Here is a 24,719-nt window from a genome sequence, read left to right on the forward strand (position 1 = left end):
GCCTACCCCACAAAGAGCAGTATGGACAGCTTTTGCAGCCCAGCAGTTATGGTGGTGAGGTGATGCTGCAGCTTTCCTCAGCTAGATGCCAAACTGGGATTGCTCTGACTGAAAACATTCCTTTTTCACATCAGTAAATCCTCTGCAGCTTCCACCCTCCCATCAGCTTGGGTTTCTGAACTAAGTCTGTGCCCTGTGACTGCCCCACGCTGCAAATGAGACTCCCCCTGCTTTTCTGGAGAAGCTTCTCGTACAGACACCACCACTGCCCAGCCCTTCCTGCCAGCCCCTCTCTCTTTGGAAGGGCTCCCCGATGCAGTCCCTACCCATCACTGCCCAGCCCTTTCTGCCAGCCCCTCTCTCTTTGGAAGGGCTCCCCGATACAGTCCCTACCCATCACTGCCCAGCCCTTTTCTGCCAGCCCTTCTCTCTTTGGAAGGGCTCCCCCCTGCAGTCCCTGCCCCCCTAGTTTTGACAGCATCTTGTTTTGCTCGGGCTCTGGAGAGCTGCCATTTGAGGAGAGCTGGTGGCAGAGAGGCAAGGCAGGGCTGCCACTGCTGGCTGCACAACTGCTCTGGCCTCAGCCGCTGCGTGGCCTTGTGGCTGTGGTGCAAGGATGGTGAGGAACCCTCCTGATGCCAGCACAGGTTGAGTGTGTGCCTCAGCCTGGTGCTAGCAGGAGCCGGCACAGAAATGGGGCCACAGAAATGCAGAGTTAGACCTAGTCCTGGCCCTGTCAAAACACAAAGCCAAAGCCAGGCACTCTCCCGAGATGCATTTATTTACACCCCCCAGTAAAGCACAGTAAGAATCTAGTGTCATCTCACCAGCAGTTTGTGCTCCCAGACAAGTGCTTTCAGTAGAAAGTCACAGACTCCATATCCAGAGCCACCACCACAAAGCAGCGATTCTCCACTCCCGACCTGCGTCCCTGCTGCCACCGCAGGGCGAGGAGGACGACTTAAGTCTCCCTGAGCCAACTCCAACCTGAACCCCGTCCTGAGCTACAACGGTGCCAAAATATACACGTTCCTGGAGTTAATTTACAGCTTTTTGGTTAACGGTAAAAATCATCTAGCGACTAAAATGACAGCATGAAACACTCTTCTGTAGGGGAGAGGTGGTTTTTGTCTGCTCCTAGACTAGGAGACAAAGCCCATCCCCTAAGGCTGTTGCGGTGGTAACAGGCCGGTGCAGTCTGGCACCTCTTGTCAACACCCCACACATCACTGCCAGAGAGGTAGGAAGAGGCTAATGCTGGGTTCCTTCTTCTCAGTCCCGTTTCCAGGGCTGAGGAACTTGTCTAAGTGCTTCAGGTTTTGCCTTCCTTCTCCCTGGCAGAGACGAGCCCTTGGCTGGCAGGGGAGGATATGCCATCCTTGCTCCCATGCAGCAGAGAGTCTCTCACCATCCCAATTCCACTTGCCCCCACAGTGCCACCTGCCCACAGCACCAGCTCTTGCAGATCAAAGCCACCCCACAAGGGCTGCTTATTCCTCATAGCTACAGCAGCTGCCAGCCCATGGGGCAGTGGTGGGCCTGGCTGCTCCCCCAAATGCTGAGGGCGAGGCAGGGCTGAGGCAAACAGGGCATGGTGGTGGCAGAGATGGGAAGGCTGGGAGGGGGCACTTGTTTTTGTGGCCAGAACACACTTGTCACTTTGCAGTATCAGCCTCAACCATCATCTCTTTCAGGTCTGCAGCTTGGCCTCTCCGCACTGTTGCCATCTGTCCAAGGTGGCCTGGCAGCACCCCCCTCCCCCAGGGGGATTTTGTCACAGATACAAGTGGGTAGGGTGAGGAAGGGCAGGGGGTGAGACATGATGGGAGTGGGGGGAAGGAGTGTGAGCCATTGAGAAGGTTCCCCAGGGCGGGGTGGAGTGGGGGTCACCCATCTATGTCCCAGCTGAACAGATGGTGCTTCACGAGCATGTCCTGCACACCTTCCTTCAGTGGCTTCTTCTCCTTGTCCTGCAGGATGACACAGAGACCTAGGTCAGTGCACTGCACCCAGAAAAGGGAAGGTTGTGTCTGAAGGCAGAACCCCAGTGTGCTGAGGCCTCCAGCACCCAGACAGAGCAGATTTCTGCACTTCCCATCTCTGTGCAGCTAAGACAGGGAGAGGCTCTGTGGTTTGGAGCACTGGGGAAGGGAGAGGCCTGCCACTTCCCTCTGTCCCAGCTGGGCAGGGCAGCACCCACTGCCAGCACCTCCACACAGCTCCCATGCACAGCCTGCCACGGCAGGGACAGCAGCCCCATCCACAGACTTTGGCACCAGATCGAGAGGCAGAGGATGGGCTGGAGCACAAAGCTGGGAGGTGGAGGAGGTAAGCGAAGCCTCTGGCTGAGGGAGAGAATGAGAGACGCCACCTACTCACCTCCCTCTTTATTGGCAGCTCCCAGTCCTGAGAGAGGCTGAAGGCAAATTTGCAGAGGACTCTGCAATGGAAGACAGTGATAGTAACACACAGCCCCACTCCCAGACGACACTCCCAGCCTGTGCCCACAATGCTGCCCCCTGGCACACAACTGCACAGCTCCTCAGCCTGCTTTGGCAGGCACTAAGCTTACAAGGACGAAATTCCTAGTTTGTTGGTGTTGAACGGGCAGCACCACCCAGCCATTCCGTTTCCCCCTTTTCTATGGGCTTCACATCCTGCCATGGCCAGGCTGGAAAGAGAAGCTTAGACATGGCTCAAGTGCAACCCCTACAGAGCCTGACACGGCAACGCAGGGAGGGCTCAGGCAGCCCTGAGCTCTGCCAGACTGTGAACATGTGGCTAAGAACCACACTAAGCTGGCAACAAGGAACTGCAGTTGCTTCTCCAGAAAGCAGATCATTTCCAGCAGCACCTCAGTTTCTCCATCCCCTCCCTCCACTAGGAGGGAAAAGTGTCCTAGCACCCATGCAAGAGCGCCACATGGGGAAGGCACACAGAGATTTCTCGCTGGGGCTGGCTCTAAGCAGAGGCTGCAGGCACAGCCTCAGGCCTGTCCCTAAGAGAGAGCTGCACAGCTCTTGTATCCTGGCAATGAGCTCATCAGTGTGCCAGGTTCAGGACAGGCTCCTCTGATGGGGGTCTCCTACAACTGCTGCAGTGAGAGCCAAGGCCCTCCTCAGGAAACTAACTGACAGAGATACTGCATAGGGCTCTGCTGCTGCTCCACACAAACCTGGACCCAGTCCTGAACCACCTTCATCTGGTCCTTTGGCTGTGCTGAAGTAGCAGTGTCCCCATTCTGTGAGACAGAAGCCATGGGACACCACAGCACAGAGCCAGGGGGGACTCCCATCCTCCTGCTCAGCAGCAGCACAAGGAGAACAGGGCACCCTGTGTACACGCAGCCTCACTGCTGGCTGCTAACTCTCTCACTGGGCCAGAGGCAACCAGGTGGTGTAGGAAGATGCTGGCTCCCACAGGACAGCATCAGCAAAAGGGCTGGAGGGGGTTGCTTTGCAGCTTCCTTGGGCTGGGTGTGGCTTTGCAGAGTGCAGGAGTGCTGGGATGTGTGCTCTGGGCTCCAAGCAATGTGCTGCTTTGTGTGGGCTCAGCTATGGCCAGCCTCTGGCATCACTCCCTTGCTTAAGCTGCAGTCAGGCAGTCACTGAGGGTCAGACTGTCTCCCCAGCACATTCCCTGTTTCCTGCCTGGACTCATGGTGGTTGGAAGAGGACTTGGAGAAAAGAGGTTGGAAAAGGCACCATCAAAGTAGACACAGGGGACAGCAGGAGGCTGCTGGTAGGCAGAGGCTGCCTGTTTGTCACAACAGCTCCTCATGAACCAACCTCTGCTCTTGATCAGGCAGGCACAGTGCAGTGCATTAAACTTTCTAGACAGTTGCTGCTGCCTCAGCATGCAGAAGGAAATCTCTGCAGTGGGGACGTCAGAGCAGCACATGCTGCTCCTCGATGGAGAGGGCCCAAAGACAGCCACAGTGAAGGCCACCTTCTGCCGAGGAGGAGGAAATCCATTCTAGACCCTTCTGAGGCCCATGGGAACACTCACCTCAGCTCACATTTGATCTGCACCCAGCCAGGACTGCGCAGGAATGACCAGGGATGAAACCACTTCTCCACGGTCTGCAGGCTTGAGCACAGCACCTCCAGCCACAAATGCAGCACCTGCTCGCTGCAGCGATGGGGCAGAGGCATATCACTCAGCTAAGTCAGTGAAGAAGCCCCATCCCTTTGGGATAGCCTATTTTCAGTTGATGCCTTGATCCCAGCCCACAGTCTCATCCCCAGTGGGAACAGGATAACCCAATAAACTCGTGGTGAGCCACTCTACTCAGTACCAGCTCCTGCTTGCAGGCAGGGCCAGGCTAGCAGGAAGCACAAGAAAGTAGCAGGTCCCACTGGGTGACTGCAGTGATGGGGGAAAAAAGACCCTGTGGCCTAAGGTGTATCAAGGTAATTGATGTCCTTGAACCCACTCTGCTCCCTCCCAAGCTCCTCACATCCACCAGTCTCTCCACCCTGGGGCTATCAGGAGCACATGACTCACTTGAGCCCAACGCAGATGAGGGAACGAAGCTTCACATCCATCTGTGCATGTGCGGCATCATGGGTCATGTTCACAGCCTGCACAGCCTGCAGGGAGGGAAGATGTGGTTACTGTCACCTCAGCATCACAGGCAAGTGCTCTGATCTACAGAGCTCCCCACCACTACCCAGTGCCACCTGCTAGATTCTGAGGGGCTGAGCCTTCCTCATAGCTTCATTTTATGCCTTTTCCCAGGTGCCTGTGTGTCTTTACTGCTTCCCATTAGGGAAGCACTAGGAGACTCTCAAGCATCTCCCAGGAGATGGACATCACCCTCCAGAAGCCTCCATGGCAAACTTCCCCACATGAGAAGCTGGGCTCTGGCTAAGCTGGGGTAGCACTCACCCGGTAAAGTAGCTCCTCTGGAGTGAGAACTTTGCCATCTTCATCAAGCCTGCAAAGAGCACAGAAGAGGCCTAGTTAGTTCCAGAGCCAACCCAGGCATGTACAGGCCTTTCACCCTCCATCCTTCAGCAGCTCTCCTTCTTATGCTGAGCCCAAAGGTGATTCTGCAGCCATGAAAGTGTGAAGATACAGACCCAGAAAGAAACATGGGGGCTGGGGCAAGCCAGACTCAAACCAGGACAGGCACAGCAGCCTGCTTACAGCACACCCACAGGAAGATGGGGTTGGCCAGGACCCTTCCCAAGGTGGGAGGCAGCAGCAGTCTGATGAGCACATGAAGCAGCTGGGGCTGTCCCCTGCCCTCAAGTGAACAACATGGCCTCACCTGTAAGTCTTGCAGAGCACAAGGCGAGAATACACCGAGTCAAAGTCCCGCTCCACTTCCCGGCTTGCAGCCTAGTGGGGCAGAGGGACAGTCAGCACCCTGTGCCCTACAGCCCCCTCACCCCATGGGGCAACACAGCCCCGTGAAGGGAGCGAAGACCTCTCACCTCTTCAATGAACAGCCAGGGATGGCAGGCCCCCCCCAGCAAAGATGGCTTCTTCAATCCATGTTCGAATATGGACTTCAAGGCTGGACACAGTGTCCCTCGTACCAAGTCTGTCACCCCTTCCGTGACCGAGTCATCTCCAGCGACCGAGTACTGAGGGACATCAAGAGCCAGCTCTCAGCATACTGGAGAGGGGGCAGAGCAGAGGTGGCCCACTCACCTCACCTAGAGCTTCTCTGTGCACATCTGCTCCCAGGTGCCCACCAGCACCCACTCCCTTAACCCCTTGTGCTTCTGCTGGCTTTTGCATAAGGCAAGGTGCTACCCCCTGGGGATTTGCTGGGACACCAAAATCTTTGTGTCAAGGTGCTGCCCAGGAGACCACACAGGTGACCCCCAGCACCATCCTGGCAGCACTCAGCATGTAAGAACTGTTGCAGTTTGGTGTGAAGATGATTGAACTAAGGTAAGGAGAAGGACTTGCACTGAGTGTCTCTGCGACTCTAAACTGCTAAATATCAAGATGAATGGAGATAGATAGGAATGCCCAGGTCTGCTGGCACACCACTATGAAGTACCAACCCAACACATACAGTTCAAAATTAGGAGGAGGATTGCTCAGCAGCTCAGGGTGTGTTTATACACAGAGAGGTGATCTGCATGTCAAGAACCAGCCCTGAGAAGTGAGTGAGGAAGCAAACAAGTTGCCAATATTGACATCTCTCAAGGAGCTTCTCAGGGTGGGAGGCGAGGGGGTGGAGGTGTGTCTCAGGTCAGCATCTGGGCCCTTCTTCACTCTCCAAATGCTGAAGCAGAGGGAAGACAGGGCCTTCTCCACTTCCCCGACAGAGCGTCTAAGCCAGCAGCTGATGGTGTTTGTCTCCTATTCCCTAGCCCAGCCTTGGAGCCATATTGAAGTATCTGTGCTAAACAGGCATTGCCTGCTGGTTATGAGATGCACAGAGTGCACCCTTGGGCACAGCTGCGTGGGGAGAATCCTCTGTGATCACCACAAATCCCACATCCACAGCCTCAAAGGAGGCTGCAGCACAGGCAGCAGGAGGCTGGCAGAAACACTACCCACAGGATTCTCTTGTGCACCTGCCTGCTGCTTTCTCAGCTTTCCTGAAGCTTTTCTCCAGGGTCCTTACAAGCCCAGGCACCACACTCAGCTACTCTCATTCTCCACTTGGTCAGCATCAGGAAGTTGAGCAAAGAGGCTTAGGCAGATAAGCTGCCTGATTACATCACTAAGTGCCCCATAGCCAGAGGGAGCAAACAGACTCAAGGGAAATCCGTGGCTCTCTTCAACTGTGGTTCTTCAGTTGGGACATGACTCTTTGTTCAACGCTGAGGGGTTTGTTGTTGGGTTTTAATTACCTCTTTACTCCGCTCGTCCAAGATCTCCACAAATTTTGCAGGAAACCAACCTACAAAGAGGGGACAAAGAGGTGAGCCTGATGCAGACACTGAGAACTCTCTATCTACAGATAAAACTAGAGCTCAGTGGAAGCCAAGAATAAATCAGTAAGGTCCAACCCCACAGAAGGAAGCAATAAGCCTCCAAATCACAAGAATTAAGGCATCTGCAAGAGGAAGCCAACTAAAAGGACATTTCCCACAAGCAGCAGAGGTGATGCACCCACCCACCTTGTGCTGTTTGCAGAAATAACCAGGCAGCTGCACCACTGCTCTCGTGCCCTGCCTGCTTCAACACTTCCCTTGTCCCTGGCAGATGCTCAGGCAGATGCTCAGAGCCTCTGCTGCAAGTATGCCAGAGCAGTTGCTGTGGATGATCAATGGATGCTCTGCATCCAGCCCCACTCTCCCCAGTGCAAACCATTCTGCTCTCTCACCTCTCAGTCCATTCAGCTCTCCCACCCAACAGTGCTCATCCTTCTGAGAAATGATCTGAGAGAAAAAAAGAAGTGGAAAACACCATTTGAACAGAGTGCTGTGGCAGGAGGGCTCCAGCTGCCTGGCTGTGTGTGGATGATGCAGAGCTGCTTTTTTCTCAGCTGTTTGGCCAATGCTCTCTACTCACATGACCCAGGGCCTTCAGGGGTAAAAAGCTACTGCAAACATGACCCCTGTCTTCCCCAGTTTTCAGGTGGGATGCCCACAGGCAAAATGCAAATGGATGTTTCTACAGTTTTACCACTACCTAGAGCTCAGAAATAAACTGGGTCCCAGCCTGCACCAAAGCAATCTTTTGCTCAGCTGCATGGCAGTCAGAAAAGGGACTTGGTGGTTGCACTGAGTATGACCCACAAGGCAACGCTCACAGAAATCACAGAGTGGTTTAGGTTGGAAGGGACCTCAAAGATCATCTAGTTCCAACCCTTGCCATAGGCAGAGACACCTCCCACTAGAGCAGGTCCCTCAAGGCCTCATCCAATCTGGCCTTGAACATCTCCAGAGAGGGAGCATCCACAACCTCCCTGAGCAACCTGTGCCAGTGTCTCGCCACCCTCACTGGAAAGAGCTTCTTTCCAATATCCAGCTTAAATTTCCCCTCTTCCAGTTTAAACCCATTATCCCTCCTCCTGTCACTACAAGACCTTGTAAATAGTCCCTCCCCAGCCCTCCTGGAGGCCCCCTTCAGGCACTGAAAGACCACTATAAGGTCTCCTCGAAGCCTTCTCTTCTGCAGGCTGAAGAGCCCCAATTCTTGCAGCCTGTGCTCGCGGCAGAGCTGCTCCAGCCCTGTGAGCATCTTCGTGGAATGCATTGCCTCTCCCCCAGGAAAGCCCCAGCTGCTCCCTTCAGCCTCCTGGCTGAGCTCCTAGGACGCAGCATGCCCTCCCTCCCCGCAGGCCGGCCCGCACCGTGATGATGTCGTTCTTGCGGAAGCCCAGCTCGTCGTCGTCGTGGCGCTCGAAGTCCAGCAGGGCCTTGGCGCGGCGCCGCCGGTTGCGGGAACAGGCCACGTAGTTCTCATGGTCCCGCTGGTGGCTCTCCATGCTGTAGTCTGGAGTCAGATCCTGGCAGGCAGGCGGACGAAGAGCGCAAAAGGAATCAAAAGCCGCAGGTCAGACTCCCAGGTGGTCTGCCGAAGCTTGCATGCCCCTCTCCCCAGCCCCCTTCCCGCCCTCAGCAGGCAGACAGCCTCACAGGAGAGGCCTCCTGCACAAGAGATGGATGGGGTGAGCAACCCTCGTCCTCTATCCATTACACCTGGCATGGTCTTCCTCGAGCCCGCACTTCGGGAGTGCTTAATGGGCCCTATCCCATCCCAGTGTGACACACACTTGACACCGGTGCCTGGAGCACGCAGCAGAGCAGATCCAGCTGTTCCCACTCACAATGCTGCAGTTCTTGGGATCCACGCACTGGAAGTGCCGTGCCACCTGAAGAATGGCCTCACGCAGGTCGGCCACCAGCTCTGTCTGCTTGATGTTCTTGGCTTTCAGTGCCTCCAGATCATCATCCCCTGGGAGGGCACACGTGTCCAGAGGAAAGGCAAGGCAGGGAAAAGAAGTAGAAGGTATTTATGGGTTTGCTAAGATTAGAAATCATGATTCTGCAGGAATCAGAAAAGCCTGACACCAGAAGTGCCTGTACTAAGGCAGACCCTCACTGCCAGTCTGCTCAACAATCTCAAGAACTGAAGCCAACCTGACTGTCTCAACTTTCAAGGAGCTGGTGTTTCAAACCACACATGGAACTGGTAGATGCCATCTTTGATCTGCCTGGATACACCAAGCATAGTGCTTTAGAGAAATGCTTGGCTGAATGGTAGGACACAAAACTAGGGGACTTAAAAGCTCTCTTCAACTGCAATTCTTTCAGTACTGAAACAGCTTTTGGCTGAATTGTTGATAGCACCTTGGCTTGTAGCAGGAATAGTGTGGCCAGCAAGAGGCAAGCAGTGATTGTGTCCCTGTACTCAACGAGGCTGCACCTTGAATACTGTGCCCAGTGTTGGGCCCCTCGCTACAGGAAAGATGTTGAGTTGTTGGAGTGTGTGCAGAGAAGGGCAAAGCAGCTCGCGATGGATCTGGAGAAAAAGTCTTACAAGGAGCAGCTAAGGAGACTGAAGAAGAGGAGGCTAAGGGGAGACCTCACTGCTCTCCACAACTACCTGGAAGGAGGTTGTAGTGAAGTGGGGGTTGGTCACACCTCTCTAGTACCAGGTGATAGCACGAGAGGAAATGGCCTGAACTGTGCCAGAGAAGACTTAGATTGGATATCAGGAAAAGTTTCTTTATGGAAACAGTGGTCAGGCACAGGAATAGGCTGCCCAGGGAGGTGGTGGAGTCGCTGTTTCTGGAGGTGTTCAAGAAATGTGTGTACATGGCACTCTGAGACATGGTTTAATGGCCATGGTAGTGTTAGGTTGACAGCTGGACTTGATGACCTTAGAGGTCTTTTCCAACCAAAACAGTTCTGTGATTCTATATTATTCACCTAGTTGAAAAACCAAGACAGCCCTCTTCCCTGTCTCAGTCTAAATGTCAGAGCCATGAGAGAAAAGCTGCCACCTGTTAAGACCTTGACCTCTCTAAGACCCAGATTTCCAAGGTTTTGGGTGTACAGCAAGGGTCACAAGTACAAGATAAAAGCTCCCAAAGCATCTTTCAATTACTGCTAATTCTCCCAGGAAGTTCTGACAGCCTCTCTCTATGAATTTAGAAAGAAAGGTAACTAAGGGACTGGATTCTTTACTCAGTGTATCTGAATGCCTTCAAAACTGGGTACTTGAAGTTTGGGAACAATGAACCATTTGCTTCTTTTCTAAAAGCATTCAGTTTGCTGTCACTCCAAGTGTATTTTCATCTGGTTTTGTGTCCCTAAGCACCACACCTACACATCTTCTAAATACCTCTAGGGATGGTAACTCCACCACTTCCCTGGGAGGCCTGTTTCAAGGTTTTACAACCTATAAAAAAGAGTAATAAGTATCTGAGCTTTGAGAAATACCACTTGTGGCCAGCCACCAGCTGGACCGAAGTCCATTCACCACAACTCTTTGGGCCTGGCTTTTGTCATTTTTTTCATCTGGCAAAGCATTTCCCCATCCAAGCTTCTCCAGGGTAATACTGTAGGGAACTGCATGAAAGGCTTTACTAAAGTCACATTTGCTAACCTGCAGCCAGCTGGAGGATGGTCAGTCCACTTGAGGACTATCTAACCTAAAATTTACTTTCTGACTGAAGCTAGCAAGTAGAAAACTGCATTTCCCTCCCAACCCTCAGTTCTGTCCTCTTCCTCTGCACTGGTGTTTCCCTGCTTTGCTCACTCCCCCACTTCCTAGGCTGTTCTGTCCATCAGTACCAGATGAGAGGCACAGGATTGTTCTTACCAAAAAGCAGAGAGGTGATGCCAGATTTCCTGCGCTGAGTCCTGCGCCGCACAATCTGAGGGAGCAGGAAGAAAGAGAATAAAGTGTGCACATCAGGGCAGCTCTCAGAAATAAAAACAGCAATCCCAGACAGGGCAGCTTTGGGTAAAGAGTCTTCACAGCTACTACTGGGGGGGCAGGCAGATGAGCTGGCAGTTTCAGACAGGAGTTCCTCTAGTTCTAAATCAGCTCTAGTGCTTGATCTGCTCCTTGTGCACTGAGTTATTTATAGCTCAGCTGTTACGAAAGCAAAGTTCAAGAATCAGCCAGGATTTGATTGAACAATTTTAGCTCTGCTCGGTGCCATAAGCAGTTCTCCATGGAATTGCATATATACTTCTAATGCCTATTACATTTTAGAATTGCAGGAGTGTAGTGTGATTAGCACATGGAGAAGCATCAAGAATGTGTCTTCCACACAGGCATGACAAACAGGAACTACTACATCTGCAGCTGCAGACTGCGGTCCAAGAGGAGACACAGGTGCATCTTTTACTCATCTTCTCAAAGGCTGCTGCTGTTCTCTGATTCTACTTTCCAGAGTTATTTTAGTGCATTGTTTTTTTACTAGTGGATTAAATCCAGTTCCTACTCTGCATGCTCCAAGAAAATTCTGCCAAAAGCATATGTTGTCTCTTTTAGTTTCCATTAATAAAATGCATCACTTTCCAGCACAACTCTCATTAATGATAATTACAATCAATGCCAATATCCCTTGCACCTGGGCATTTGTCAACCAAGACAGATCTGGCAGCATCTCTTAGCATATACCTCCCCCTCACTTCCCAACACCTCTTCTCCACTTGATGACACAGTCATCCTGGAGCCAAAATCCTCTCAGACGGGAAGACCTCTTGCTCACAAAGAACTGGCAGGGAGCACGTAAGGGAATGACAAAAACAGAGCAGCAGAGGCAGATGGAACTCTGCACACTCACTTTGGATAAACTGTTGACGGCAGTGGTGGAGCTGAGCAGCTGCCCTTGGTCAGCGATGAGGTAGGCCAAGTGTTTGCGCCGCTGGGTCTCCACCGCCACGTCTGTCAGCGAGCCAGCCACGCGCATGGCCTCCCGCAGCAGCACATCTGCGTCTTCGATCTGACTGGGGATGTCTGACAGTGTGTTGAAGATCGAGGCAGAGTTTTCAGACTGGATGAGTTCATCCTCCTGCAGCAGTGCCACACAGAACAGTCAGCACAACAGCTCTGCTCTCAGGGCTGCCAGCTGCAATCTGACATTCAGCGTACAGCCTGCTCCAGAAACAACACAGGTACCACTAGATAATTTCATCAAAACTTCAGCAGGAAGAGTCTAAGCTACCTATGGCAGGGGAACAGCATCTTTTACTACTCTGCTGCTCAAAGATTTGCTCCCAAAAATTCTAGTTGGTCTGGTTTTGAATCACGACATCCATCACAAGAGAGGCTGTGGAGTTCCTTTCTCTGGAGACTTTCAAGGCCCCTCTGGATATGTTACTTTGTGACCTGAGATAGACTGTATGGTCCTGCTCTAGCAGGGGGGTTGAACTCAATGATCTCTTTGGGTCCCTTCCAACCCCTAATATCCTGTGATCTCTGAAATGAAGTCAAATCACCAAGAAAAGACAAAAGAGAAGGTGTTCTGTACCCACTGCCAGGACTGGGCATGGCAGAGATCTTGCTGGGGACAAGGGAATGGAAACTGCTCAGTCTCACACACTGTAAAGTGTCTACCACATCAAACTGTGCCCTGCCTTCCCATTACTCCCAGCAGGCTCACCCTTGCCCCTCCCACACCAAGGTGAACCACAACATTATTTTTTGCATAAAAAGGAAAAGATCAGGCAGACAAATGTAAGTCAGATAAATCAAGTGTAGTCAGGGCAATGCCAATCTCTTGGCACATCCAATGGTGCTGTCAAAAAGCTTCCCAGATAACCATAACCATGGCTTTTTACCTCTGTTCAGAGATGGCCTAAAATCAAGAAGCATCATAGTTTAGCTAAGATACTCAGATTGGGATCTAGACTGAATGGAGGGGGACAGCTGATGGGGTTTAGTTATGAGGGAACAAATGAGGTAGGTGGGGGAATGCTGCGAAGTGTCTTGGAAGTTCTTCACAGCCAGAGCACATTCCCAAAGCACACAAAGGAGGTGAATACAAAATTGTGTATCCCCAAAACATAGAACTAAACACCAACATACTAAAGAGGAGGAGAAGGTGGAAATTACCTTCATACTGAGCATGCCTAAAGTGACCTGGAACAGTACCACAGAGCCCTGGTAGAAGAAGAGATCCCAAATACGAAGCAGCAGCTTGATATGGACAACGCTAGCGAAAGAGGTGAGGAACCAGTGCAAGGTGATCAAGGAGAGTTCTGTGAACAATGACACAGAAAAGAAACATGACAAGGAAATCAGCCAACCAACAAAGCTGCACTCTCTTAGGTACCCTCTTCCCAGCTCGAGGATGATCACATGCTCCCACCAGAGTTGGACTTGCTCCTAGCTCTGCTGCCCTTGTTTCACTAAGGCAGTGCAATAAGTTGTGTCTGTGTGCCACCCTGGCAAGACAAGAGATGGTTGCTAGGGCACACTTTTACCAATATCATGCTCCTGGAGCAGCTTGTCCAGGCGAGGCAAATACTGCACGATGAGCTGTCGCAGGACACGCTGGTCAGTCTGCACGCCCATCAGGGTGGTGCTGAAGTAGGAGGCAGGGACCAGTTCCTCGATGATAGCACACATCATCCAGAATGCATCTTCCTCCTCCAAAAAGAGCAGCAGAGAGGCAGCCACCTAGGATTTTGAAGGAAAAAGAAGTGGACGTCTTAAGAGAAGCAGGACTCTTTCACCATTTTCTCACACGGACAGCTGGACTAGTACCTAGGTGACCACCAACTTCCTTCTTCCCCAACAGCTTTTCTGCACTCTCCCACTGAAGTGACTTCTCCTCAGTGTAATGCCTATGCCCCTTTCCTCCACCAACAGATGGACTGAAGTCTCCCAGATTTTCGGACACATTGTGCTACTCTGTTCTCCCTTCCCTAGGAAAAATGCCCCCCCCCCCAGCACAGATATGACAGACAAAGCAATCCCTTATCAGGAAGGCTCTGAAAGCAGATTACCATGCCAGTGCCTTGGCAATACCCAATCTCTGGGTAGAGCCAGGCAAGTCCCCGTAGTATCCTGCGTAGCCGTGGCACCCCAATGCTGTTCATGTTGGAGAAGCAGGCGTTGCTGGGCATCGTGCGGAGCAAGTCCTTCTCAATCTGAGACCACAACAAGCAAGGACAGAGTCAGCTAGCAGCAACTCAACAATTTATTTCTTCTCTCTGCACTTCCTCAAGGCCCTTGAGGCACCAAGGTCCTTGGGCACCAAAGAAAATGGCCCTACCCTGGCACCTGAGGCCAGTTAACCTCCTTCACTGACCTGTGGAAAAATGCCAGTGCAGATGGTGACTTGGTCAATGCTTACACTCAGCTTAGCTTTACCACTAGGAATAGGAGACATACTGCTTGGGAGTTTCATCTACTTATATTTCAAGTAAGGCTTCCCAACAAATTCCAGAGAGAAACCAACAATCTGGTCACACCTGTGATAGAGGACTTAGAGATGAACAGACCTCAGACCTCCCTTGGACAGTGTTGTTTCTCTTTCCCACCATTCTGATCCTAGCCTCTTGGTAAGAGCTGAACATGTGCAGAGCTCAGAGGAAGAGGGAATGCAACCCTGCAACAGTCCTACTGGTGTCAGAGAGTTTGCATTTGAGGAAACAAAGACAGACCCTGTGAGCAGCTGTCACCAACTCAACAGAGGTGCATTTCTCAGCCTTTCATCCTTCAGTTCTATCAGGGTATTTCCTGAGCTGCAGCTGCAGCACTGTTTTCTAGCCTGCAGGTAGCATGGGTCCCAACACTTTCCTGCTTGTTCTAGGAAGGAGGAGAGCTGCACAGTTGCTGTTCCAGTGATGCTAAGGATTAAACTTTAGAAGGATTCAACCACACATGTGCTCTCTACCACCTCTGCTGAAGGCAGACAGCCCTTCCTCCTCACACAGTGAGTCCTGCCCTTCTCCCTACCACTTTGTGCCCACCTGGCACACTCAGCAGTGTGTCCCACCTGTTTGGCAGCAATGGTTTCATCATTAGAGCTGTTTTTCACAATATCTCGATATGACATCTCTGAATTCCTCTTCTTCTGCAAGGCTCCCGACAGGCGCATCCACAGCTGGGGGAGCAGGAGGAACAGAGGTAAGAGAAGTCACTAAGACAGCCACAGAAAGCCATAATCTGGCACCCGAGGAAGCAGTCTTTCTCTATGATCTCTTAGTCATGACAGGAGAGCCTGCCCAGAGCAGGAAGCACTCTCACCTGTGGCCTCATGCTGTGCGGAATGCCTGCCAGCACCAGGGAGCGCAGCTTGTCCGAGTGTGGTAGGGTGACCTCGATTTTATCCCAGGTGAGGTCACCCACGTCATGGTTGTGTGTGAATTCCAGATGGGCCTGCCACTTGAGCCTCTGCTGTGGCTCCTCTGTCAGTGGTACCCCCAAAAGCTTGCTAGAGTTTGGCTCAGCACCATCTGCCTCAGCAAAAGGAGAATGAAATGGGGAAGTAAGGGAACAGGAGAGAGAACAAATGTAGGAGAGGGTGAGGAGCAGGAAAGCTATTTGAAGAAAACACGTTAAAAACATTCACATCTTCCAGTCAGAGCATGGAAAGGCAGAGCTTGATTTCTAACCACCTTCTCTATGGTCACAAGCAAAAGGCTCTGGGGCCTTAACAACTGAGAAGCTGCTAGCAGGCAACTTGTCTCTACTTACTGATGATTTAGAGCAGAGCATGGCTGGATTCAGACAAGGCCCTGGCAGCAGTCACCTGCCAGGTTCTCTAAAGATCTGTAAGTCAGGCTGACAAAAGCACAGCAAGGCTCTGAGGTGGCAAGCAGAAGCTGTGTGCTCATGCAAGTCACGAGGTGCAAAATGTTAACTTTGGGGATATTTAATCACTCAAAATACTTCAATAAGGATGCTTCCAAATTCACCATGAAAGAGCACCTTAATCCGAGGCTGGCTTTCTAAAATAGACACTTCAGCACAAGCACGGGTTTGATGTAAGGCACTCTGCCCTTCTCCAGGTAACACATCCCAGCAGGGCAGCCCAAATCTTTCTGCTGATTTTATGACGCACAAGTCTATCAAATGTACTGGCTGAAGAAAATCAGTCTGTCCTGTCCTCTTCTCTGGGTCATTGCTTCAAAGAGGATTCAAGAGAGATGTTGAGGTTCTGGAACATGTCCAGAGAAGGGTGACAAAGCTGGTGAAAGGCCTGGAACACAAACCCTATGAGGAGAGGCTGAGGGAGCTGGGGTTGTGCAGCCTGCAGAAGAGGAGGCTCAGGGGTGACCTCATTGCTGTCTACAACTACCTGAAGGGGCATTGTAGCCAGATGGGGGGTGGCCTCTTCTCCCAGGCAACCAGCAACAGAACAAGAGACACAGTCCCAAGTTGTGCCGGGGAAAGTATAGGCTGGATATTAGGGGGAAGTTCTTCCCAGAGACTGGGATTGGCATTAGAATGGGCTGCCCAGAGAGGTGGTGGAGTCACCATCCCTGGAGGTCTTCAAGAAGAGACTGGATGAAGCATTTAGTGCCATGGTCTAGTTGACTGGCTAGGGCTGGGTGCTAGGTTGGACTGGATGATCTTGGAGGTCTCTTCCAACCTGGTTGATTCTATGGTTCTATGATTCTAAGGTGCCTGAGCACACTCATGCCTGCAACTTCTGCCTTGCACTGTATAATCCAAATCCTGCAAACGCCCTCTCAGAGCACAGAAAGCAATTCCTGCATCCCCCACTCCATCCTCTTCCTCTATGCCCAGTGAGCCAGCTGTTGCAGTTCTGTGTCCATCTACAATAGCTCTCCACACCATCTATTTGTTCACCTGCCTCTGTCTCCCTGAAAAACTAGGCTGTGGATTCTGCCTCTACAACATGCCCTGCACTTCACCAGTTGCCAGGATGTGTAGAGCACATAGTGCTGCCACTTGTCTTGGCTGTGGGTGTCACTGATAGCACACATCACTGCACCTGCTATCAGTGCTTGAAGCGCCACTGAACACGACAGGGACTCCTCTGTGAACTGGGAGAGTTGCCCTTTCCCAGCACACAGCTGCTAGTGGAGATGGCAACGTCCTCATTTCCCTCTCTTATCCATGGCATAAGGAGGTGGAAATGACTCTGCTGTGTAGTTTATGCTTCACACACCTGTAAGTCCACCACATCTAATGCACTTCATTACAATGGCAGGACATGGAAAGATGACAAAAGGTGGGCAGATGAGACCTAGCACAGAATGGTTGCAGTCTCCCCCTGCCATACATGCAAGCGTGGGAAGGGCTGGAGGCAGCACACAGTGGAAGGGGCAGGAACGGGCCTGGCTTTACCTTCCTTGTCAACTCGGAAGCCGAATTCGTCATAGTGAAACTCTGCCTGCTCGATGGATTCTTCTTTCTGACAAACATGAGGAAGGACAACAGACACCTCCATCAGTTTAGCACTGAGCAACTGAACAGACATGTGGGTATTGTCCCATCCCACTACTGTCCACACTGTGCCCTCTGAGTCCTTTCATATTCAATGCCTCCCACCACAATTCCTGGTTGGACAGATGTTTCTTGTCATTCCCATTTTGACTTCTCCATGGCAGCTGTGAAGCCCTGCTTGCATACTTGCACAGATTTTCTCATCAATCCTTTCTAAAGCAGCAGCACCATGTCAGGATCAGAAGTCTCCTGCTGAGGAACATGCAGCCCTCCTCATGGACTGAAGAATACATGCACTAATCTCTCAGGTAAAGAGGTCTCTGCTGCCTGCAGCTCTAATACTCTGCAAATTCAGCTCCCTGAACTGCTCCACCCTCTGCCTGTTGCTTTCAGATTTCCTCTGAAAGATAGCAGGCAAAACTGGGATTTGCACCTCTGAAGCAAGCCCAAAACATAGGGCAAAGGAAATTAAAGTCCATGACCTAAACCCTAACTTTTCTCCTTGGTGTTTGTGGTTGGTATTGAGGGATGCACACTGGCAGTTACAACTGGGATTTTTTTAACGAGTAAAAACCTACAGATAACCCCCCCAGCACCTTTCCTGCAAGACCACCTGCACCTCCTGTGGGGTCTCTAACAAGCATTTCTCTCAGGCAGCACCCAAGAAGCATGCTTCTAGCACAGCTCCACAAAAAAAGCTGCAATCTGCTTTGCTGGGTGCAACTCCCTTCAGCAAACACTGTGGGTAAGTTACAAAATCCCATGGCTGCCTCCTTCCTTCCTGCTCTGCCCACCTGGTGACAAGTCTAGAGGATAGTGTTTCCTGCCATGCACATGCCATCAAGAGTAGCCCAATGGTGACAGAGACTCCCTGAGGGTGTCAACATTTCTACAGTGGAGCAATAGTTGCAAAACAGCAGGGCAATAATTCACTTGAGTCTCTCTGTGCTCTGCAAAAGCCTCTCGCAAGAGCCAGGATGCAACCACAAAACACATCAAGTAGCAAACAGTATCCACAACCAAACCACTGGAGAAAGAGTGCAGCTTTCCCTGCTTTTCCCCGTGGCTTTCAGAGACCACCAGAAACTCCCCAGGTCCCTTTACTTTCCATGCATAGCCAGAGAACACCTCCTCCCTGCCCCACACCCTACCTGTGTGTATTTTGCCAGGATTTCCTGAGGCCAAATGCTGGGAGTGAGTGCTGAGAAGGGACCCCCAGCAGAGGGAGTGTAGTGGCCTGAAAAGAAAGAGATCAACACACAGCGGTGAGAACCTGGAAGGAGAGCCTTGGAAGACGCATATTCAAATATACTGTTCCAGGAGGAGGAAGACTCTCAGCAGTTCGTCACTACTGCCACTCCAGACACTGACACAGCTTCCACCTCACCAAGGAAGCAACTAATTTCAGATGGCTTTGTCTCTTATCACCATGCTAAACAAGCAGGAAAGTCAGACTTCCCTCTGAAAGAGAGGTTTTTGGGGAACAGTAATAGTTCCATGGCATCATGTGATCTTTCCCCTGCTTGGAAAAGCTGTCTGGTCAGTGCTGAGCCAGGGCAATCATTAAAATAACAAAAACCATTAAAATCTTGTGGAGAAGTAAACTCCTCCTACAGAGTTTCTGACCTCAGCACCTGCAGCACCTCAGAGTTCCCCAGAACTTTGTCACCCAGGCACAAAAATAGGAAATCAGAGCCCTTAGTGAGAAGCATCCTTTGCTGCAGAAGGACAGGGACGCTTCTGCCCCTCTCTGCAAAGTTGGCAGCCCATGTTTGAAGAGCTGCAGCAACAAAAGTACACTTACCATCACCTATCATCATGGTCTTTTGAGTTCAAGCTAAGCACCTTCCCACCCTCAGGTAGTGTCCTACTGAGCACCTTCCATTGCAGTACTAGTAGAAGTCAAGTTCAGCAACTGAAGCAGATGGGCATGTGCCAAGCCTTCTGCTGCACACTTCAGTGACAAAGTGGTTTACTTGGCTTTGAAGTGAAGTCTTCCTCAGGTTCACCTGCCCTGAAATAAGCATCTGGACTGGGATGGAAAATGTACACAAATATAAGGAGAGAGAAAGTGGGCCACTGTCACTGGAGGAGATCTGGCTTTAGTATAGTTTGCATCTCAGTAGCTCACAGTTTAGCTCCAGTAATTCTTCAGCTTTCTACCTGCCTCAGTAAAACCACTTTACAGCAAAAGAAACCTCTGAGTTCATAAGTAAGGTACCTATTTTAGGTCAAGTCTTGGGGAGAAAAGAGAACCAAGTAAAATGATAAAGAACGGGGAAGGGAGACTGCATTTCAATCTCCTCCTTCCTTTGTGTTCAACGGCTGAAGCAGCTTCTGCAGGCTTCAGTACAGCCTAAAATAAAAGAACTGAGTTCACCCTGAGTGGAAAGACAGCTGGGTCACAGAAAGTGGGACAGTCTTTTCTCCTTCAATTTGACCAGACAGCATGGCTCTTGGAATCAGCAGCTGCCTTTTACCAAACAAGCAAACAAACAAGACACTGTGCCCATCTTTGTCTGTTCACCTGACATTGTGCTCAATGAAGTCGAGTAGCAGAGGCTGCCAGCAGGTCCAGAAAGGCTGTTCTCAGAGGTGAAAGGTCACAGGCCTGTAATAAAAAAGGAATAAAAAGTGGTGAGGAGAGAATTCAGTTAGCATCTAGGAACGTGCTGGGGGACAGACAGCCACCTCATGCACAGCTTCTCCATAGGAAAACTAAATCCTTGAGTATTCAAATGCACTACAGGAGAATTAATTTTCAGAGATGGGAATTTCCTCTTGGTTTCATACCTACCCATCAGCTTGGAAGAGCACACTGTCATCTCCCAAATTCCTTCTGACAGTAACAGCATTGCTGAGTGAAAAAAAGGTCAAAAATCAAGTCAACTTCCATCACCTTTTCCATCGCATGCTGCGACTCTTGTATTTCACATTAGCACAGGATTGTTTACATGGGGAGAGGCCTCCAAGATTCATTCCAACCATAAACCTAAAACTGTGGAGTCCACCACCAAACCACATCTCCAAACAGCACATCTACATGCCTTTTAAATACCTCCAGGGATGGTGATTCCACCAACTTCTGGGTGTAGTGTGCTTTTCTTTGATTATGAAAGCACACCACACATTATTCTCTCAATAGGCTGCCCATGGAGAAGCAAATGGCATAGTGAAGAGTTTTTATGGGGTAACATTCAAAACAAGCTTGAAAGAGATTTTAGGGGTAGCATTACAAGAGCAAAGCATATTAGGTTGTGGAATACATCTCCCTAAAGGGAGCTGAGAAAGCTTCTGACAAGGATTTTCAGTGGTGAACTGGACTAGGATATGGGCAACAAGTAGTCGAGTGCCTCAGCAATGAGCCAGGCTCCTCTAAACTGAATCTGGTGGTGGAGCTCAGATGACAAAACTGCCAATTTAGCCAAGCTGCCCCTTACTTTCCTGACATCAGCTCACAGCAGATTTGTCATTTTTCAAGACAACAATGGAATACTTTAGTGGTCAGAAAGAGGCATTTTGGACTTTGGAATCAACCTTATAACTCCATGGGTGGGAGACAGCAAGAACCACCTCTACAAAGTGGCTAAAGCCAGTGCTGGAACATATCTATCACTCACTTTCTTGGGAAAGAACTGGGAGAAATGGATGTTTTTACATCTGGGATGGGTTTTCCAGCTTTCCCTTTTCAGTAAAGTTACTTATGACTCTAAATCACTAAGAGGAACCCCAGAGATTCATTCGGCAGGCCCTGTCCAAGCTCTTTATAGTGCTCAGTAGGACAAGGTTGTTCCAGTGAGCACCTGCAGCCTGGAAGTGGCTTGCTACAGCACTCCAAGATAAGCAGCTGTGAAACAGCACAAAGGCAAAAAGGCATCTGTCTGAGAACACAAATGATGAGGCTTCCTCCTCCTAGATTGAAACAGTTGCACAAGAAAGGCTGGCAGGGCTGAAGAGACTCTGATCTTCTGACACCAACTCTCAGGGCAAAACCAGAAACAAACCAACCAACCAGAGAAGAAAAAGTTCAGGTTTTGTCTCTGAGAAGTAACATTGTGCACACAATAGCCAATCACCCACCCATGAATTCTGTAATTCCCTTTCTACCCTTCCCATTGCTCTACCCCCACTTGTTCTCTTAGAGCCAACTCTTCCCCCAGCAGCTGAAGACACAGGAGTCACAAAACGAGCACCTGCACGCTCATGGCAATGCACACAGCAGGCACATCAAGCAGGTAAACCTGCTCACACTATTTATTTCCCTCCCAACATCACTGAGTGCACTTTGATGTGTCTTTTTTTTCCAGGTTTATTTCTGCTCTGTGACCACAGCTCCTGAGATTGCCATATGTCCTTCTCCTCACCTTCTCTCTCTTTGTTTTACCTTTATGTATTACTCCTATTAGGAATGCAGTTCCTATTTCAGTTTTGTGCTATTTCTGCCATGCTGCTTGCTACCTGTGCTCTGAATCCACGCCCAGGGTCTCAAGCTTGTGAGCAGGGATCCCTCTTGGTCATTATTAACCTTTGCAGCTCACACAATCACTACTGAGAAGCCAGACCAGTGTGCTAGGCAGGCAGAGGAGGAAAGACTCCAAAATAAGGGAATTAACAATCGTGCTTGGGAAGCAGAGCAGGAGAGTGCTGAAGTCAGAACCCTCTCCTCATCCCAAGACAGGTGCAGCAGAAGGGAACACCTTCCCTTGTCCACGTCATTGCATGCTGGCCTCTGCCTGGCTGGAGATCTCTCCTCCGCCTGCTGCCTGCCATTAGAGCTCTGAACTCGGTGGGCAGGTTTTTCTGGCCCCTGGTTCCCATAGAAACCTTCTCACAAGCACCCATCTGGGATAGAGCCCAGAGAGAGCAGGAGGCTCACCTTGCTGCTGGCACAAGGGTGTGCAGAAGGGCAGGGTAAGGAGTGTAAATCACACCGAGAGAAGGCTCCTGCTGTAGCATGAGGAGGCAGTGTGCTGGGGCCAGCCCACAGAGCTAGAGGTGTCCAAGGGACGGTGCTGAGGCCACTAAACTAGCCTTGTGGCCCTTCACCACCTTGCCACTCACTCTCCTCCAGTAAAGCACAAGAGGAACTGGGAGGAAGGTTTCCTGACACAGCCAGGCACTGCCCAGTGCAAGGCATGAGGATATATGGCATATGGTATAGGTACAGTAGGTACAGTATGTACTTTCCTTGGACTGAGTGATACAAACCTAATGTGACCCTCAAACTCTCTGAGACAGGAGACAGCAAATAACAGAAGGGGCTCCCATGAAGCCTGGGAAATTGCATGCATGAAACTGCTACAGCTAACTTAGCAGACACTTCTGGAAACAAGCAACAGCAAGGCATGCAAAGGAAAGAACACATCAGAGCAAACAAATGTTAAAGGCCACTCTCAAATCCTCAGAACTCTGAAATTTAAACCAGTTTTCACCTCTGCATTAAGAAGCATCTCACATATTGAAAACTAATTTAAGTTCCTTACACGAAGTGAATTTGGTCACTCAAGAGGCAGCCTTCAGACTTTGAAAGACATGTAATTTTTGTTAAGATGCAAATGATGCCTGTTATTGGTGGCTTTACTTGTTGAGTCCAGATTCTAAACCAAAGGCTGGAAGGGATGCATGCAGCATTATGTAGAGCTACTTGAAACATTTCAGCTGCAACACCTTTGTCTGAGCTGCAAACACACACACACACCATGCAAGATTATATCCAGTTAGGTTGTTTTTCAGCAAAGCTGTCCTTTAAAAGTGGATCTTTGTGACTGAGACCTGCAAATTCACCTTCACCTGGCAGTTTCAAGCCTCCTCTGGATGCACCTGCTCTTCCACACAGCTGTGATAGGAGAGACTTCAATCACCTGGCTTCGTACAAACACCAGATAACAATCTCTTGCTGTCGGTGTTTTACTTGCTTGGCCTCTTTTGCCATGTGATGTCCACTGAAGCCTGCTGTGATAGTGCCTGGTTGTGCTAGACACAAAACGACACTGTCCAGAGCCTTTCCTAAAGCAGGATCTTTATTTTAGGATAGAAACTCCTCCCCAGGAGTATTCTTCCCCTGCTGATTTTAGAAAAGAAGAAAAACCCTAACAACAAACCACCAAACAGAAGCCAACCCAAATCACAGCATCAAAAAGCTACCAAAAAAGCTACAAAAGACATTTCACAAAGCAATGTTTCTGTGTGCTGAAGATATCACAACTAGGAACTATGCAGGAACTGTCAGTGAACGCCATCAGGAGGATCAAAACAAGCACAGAATTATTTTCACCCACTGTCACAGGAACAGTGCACACAACAGTAAGGTGGCATGGGGAGAAGCTCTTCTCTCCATTATGGTTAATTTGAACATGAAGCAACACTGCACGCAGTAAAGGCCACTGCCACCTCTGCACTGCCAGCTGGTTTCCACTGCTCTCTGTTCTCTTCCTTTACTAAAAGAAAAGGTATGTTTTGTAAGAGAGAAAAGCAATTGCAAAGCCATTGTACTCATCCAGAGGTCATGCACTCAGGTGTAGTTCTAGAAGCCTCTTCCAGCTCAGCCTTTAAGATCCCATGAAGATGGCACCCTGTTTAACATTTAGACAGGATCCTCCTCCCTCAGAAATCTGACCCTGCACTGGATGAGGCAGTTCACTTCTGTCCTCTTACACCTGGGGAGTTTTGACTTCCCAATCAAACTCCTGATTTGCTCAATGAAATGTGCAAGAGGACTTCTCAGCAGGAAGCCCTTCACCTTCCCTTCCCCCATGTGCTTCTCCCTGAAGTCAGGCAAAGGCCTATCCTGGAGCTGCAAATGCCATCAGGCTCACAAGTCAATATTTGCTTTGCACATGTACAGCCCGAAGAAAACTCCAAGCTTCAGGAACAAGTGGGTAAGTGCCACGCACCTGACCAAGAGGCAGACAAGATGCAGATAATATATGCTGCTCACATCCGGACATCTTTGCTTTTTAACTGATGCAGAACCCCACAAAGACACTGATACACACCAACTCCTGGTTAAGGAGTCAGCATGGTGTTGGTGACTCTGGGTCACACCAGGAGCTATCTGTTTAAGTCTCACAAGCCACAACCAGCCTCACACTCCTTTGGGTGTCAAGCAACACACTACAAATGCAGAAAGAAGGTGCCCAGGTAGCATTCATCCTCACATTCTACCACACAACTTAGAATGAAAAGTTGGGGCACTTTAACTGTCCTCAGAGCACTTATTCCTAGCAGAGAAAGTGAATTAGAGATAAAACAAAACCCTACAGCAGTCAAAAAAAGCAGCAAAGGTCTACTGTCTACAACTACCTGAAAGGACATTGTAGTCAGGTGGGGGGTGACCTGAACAAGGGGACACAGTCTCAAGTTGTGCCAGGGGAGGTCTAGGCTGGATGTTAGGAGGAAGTTCTTCACAGAGAGAG

General features: G+C 50.3%; 1 protein-coding gene across 1 annotated transcript in view; it reads right to left on the reverse strand.

Moving 5' to 3' along the window:
- Positions 1 to 765: 765 nt before the first annotated feature.
- Positions 766 to 24,719, reverse strand: part of SGSM3 (small G protein signaling modulator 3) — a 28,687-nt gene continuing 4,733 nt past the window's right edge. The window contains exons 2-22 of the mRNA XM_064155182.1: positions 19,832 to 19,915; positions 18,456 to 18,541; positions 17,206 to 17,272; positions 15,136 to 15,344; positions 14,885 to 14,992; positions 13,890 to 14,033; positions 13,365 to 13,560; positions 12,994 to 13,139; positions 11,723 to 11,950; positions 10,747 to 10,801; positions 8,747 to 8,874; positions 8,270 to 8,425; positions 7,298 to 7,352; positions 6,822 to 6,871; positions 5,442 to 5,594; positions 5,276 to 5,346; positions 4,891 to 4,939; positions 4,507 to 4,592; positions 4,009 to 4,131; positions 2,380 to 2,440; positions 766 to 1,970 (exon numbers count right to left, since the gene is read on the reverse strand). Of these exons, the coding sequence (XP_064011252.1) occupies positions 1,887 to 1,970; positions 2,380 to 2,440; positions 4,009 to 4,131; positions 4,507 to 4,592; positions 4,891 to 4,939; positions 5,276 to 5,346; positions 5,442 to 5,594; positions 6,822 to 6,871; positions 7,298 to 7,352; positions 8,270 to 8,425; positions 8,747 to 8,874; positions 10,747 to 10,801; positions 11,723 to 11,950; positions 12,994 to 13,139; positions 13,365 to 13,560; positions 13,890 to 14,033; positions 14,885 to 14,992; positions 15,136 to 15,344; positions 17,206 to 17,272; positions 18,456 to 18,541; positions 19,832 to 19,838 (2,262 nt within the window). The 5' untranslated portion in view covers positions 19,839 to 19,915 and the 3' untranslated portion in view covers positions 766 to 1,886. The remainder of the gene's footprint in view (positions 1,971 to 2,379; positions 2,441 to 4,008; positions 4,132 to 4,506; positions 4,593 to 4,890; positions 4,940 to 5,275; positions 5,347 to 5,441; positions 5,595 to 6,821; positions 6,872 to 7,297; positions 7,353 to 8,269; positions 8,426 to 8,746; positions 8,875 to 10,746; positions 10,802 to 11,722; positions 11,951 to 12,993; positions 13,140 to 13,364; positions 13,561 to 13,889; positions 14,034 to 14,884; positions 14,993 to 15,135; positions 15,345 to 17,205; positions 17,273 to 18,455; positions 18,542 to 19,831; positions 19,916 to 24,719) is intronic.

Source organism: Pogoniulus pusillus, chromosome 15 (genome assembly GCF_015220805.1).
Source record: "Pogoniulus pusillus isolate bPogPus1 chromosome 15, bPogPus1.pri, whole genome shotgun sequence".
Lineage (NCBI taxonomy): Eukaryota > Metazoa > Chordata > Aves > Piciformes > Lybiidae > Pogoniulus > Pogoniulus pusillus.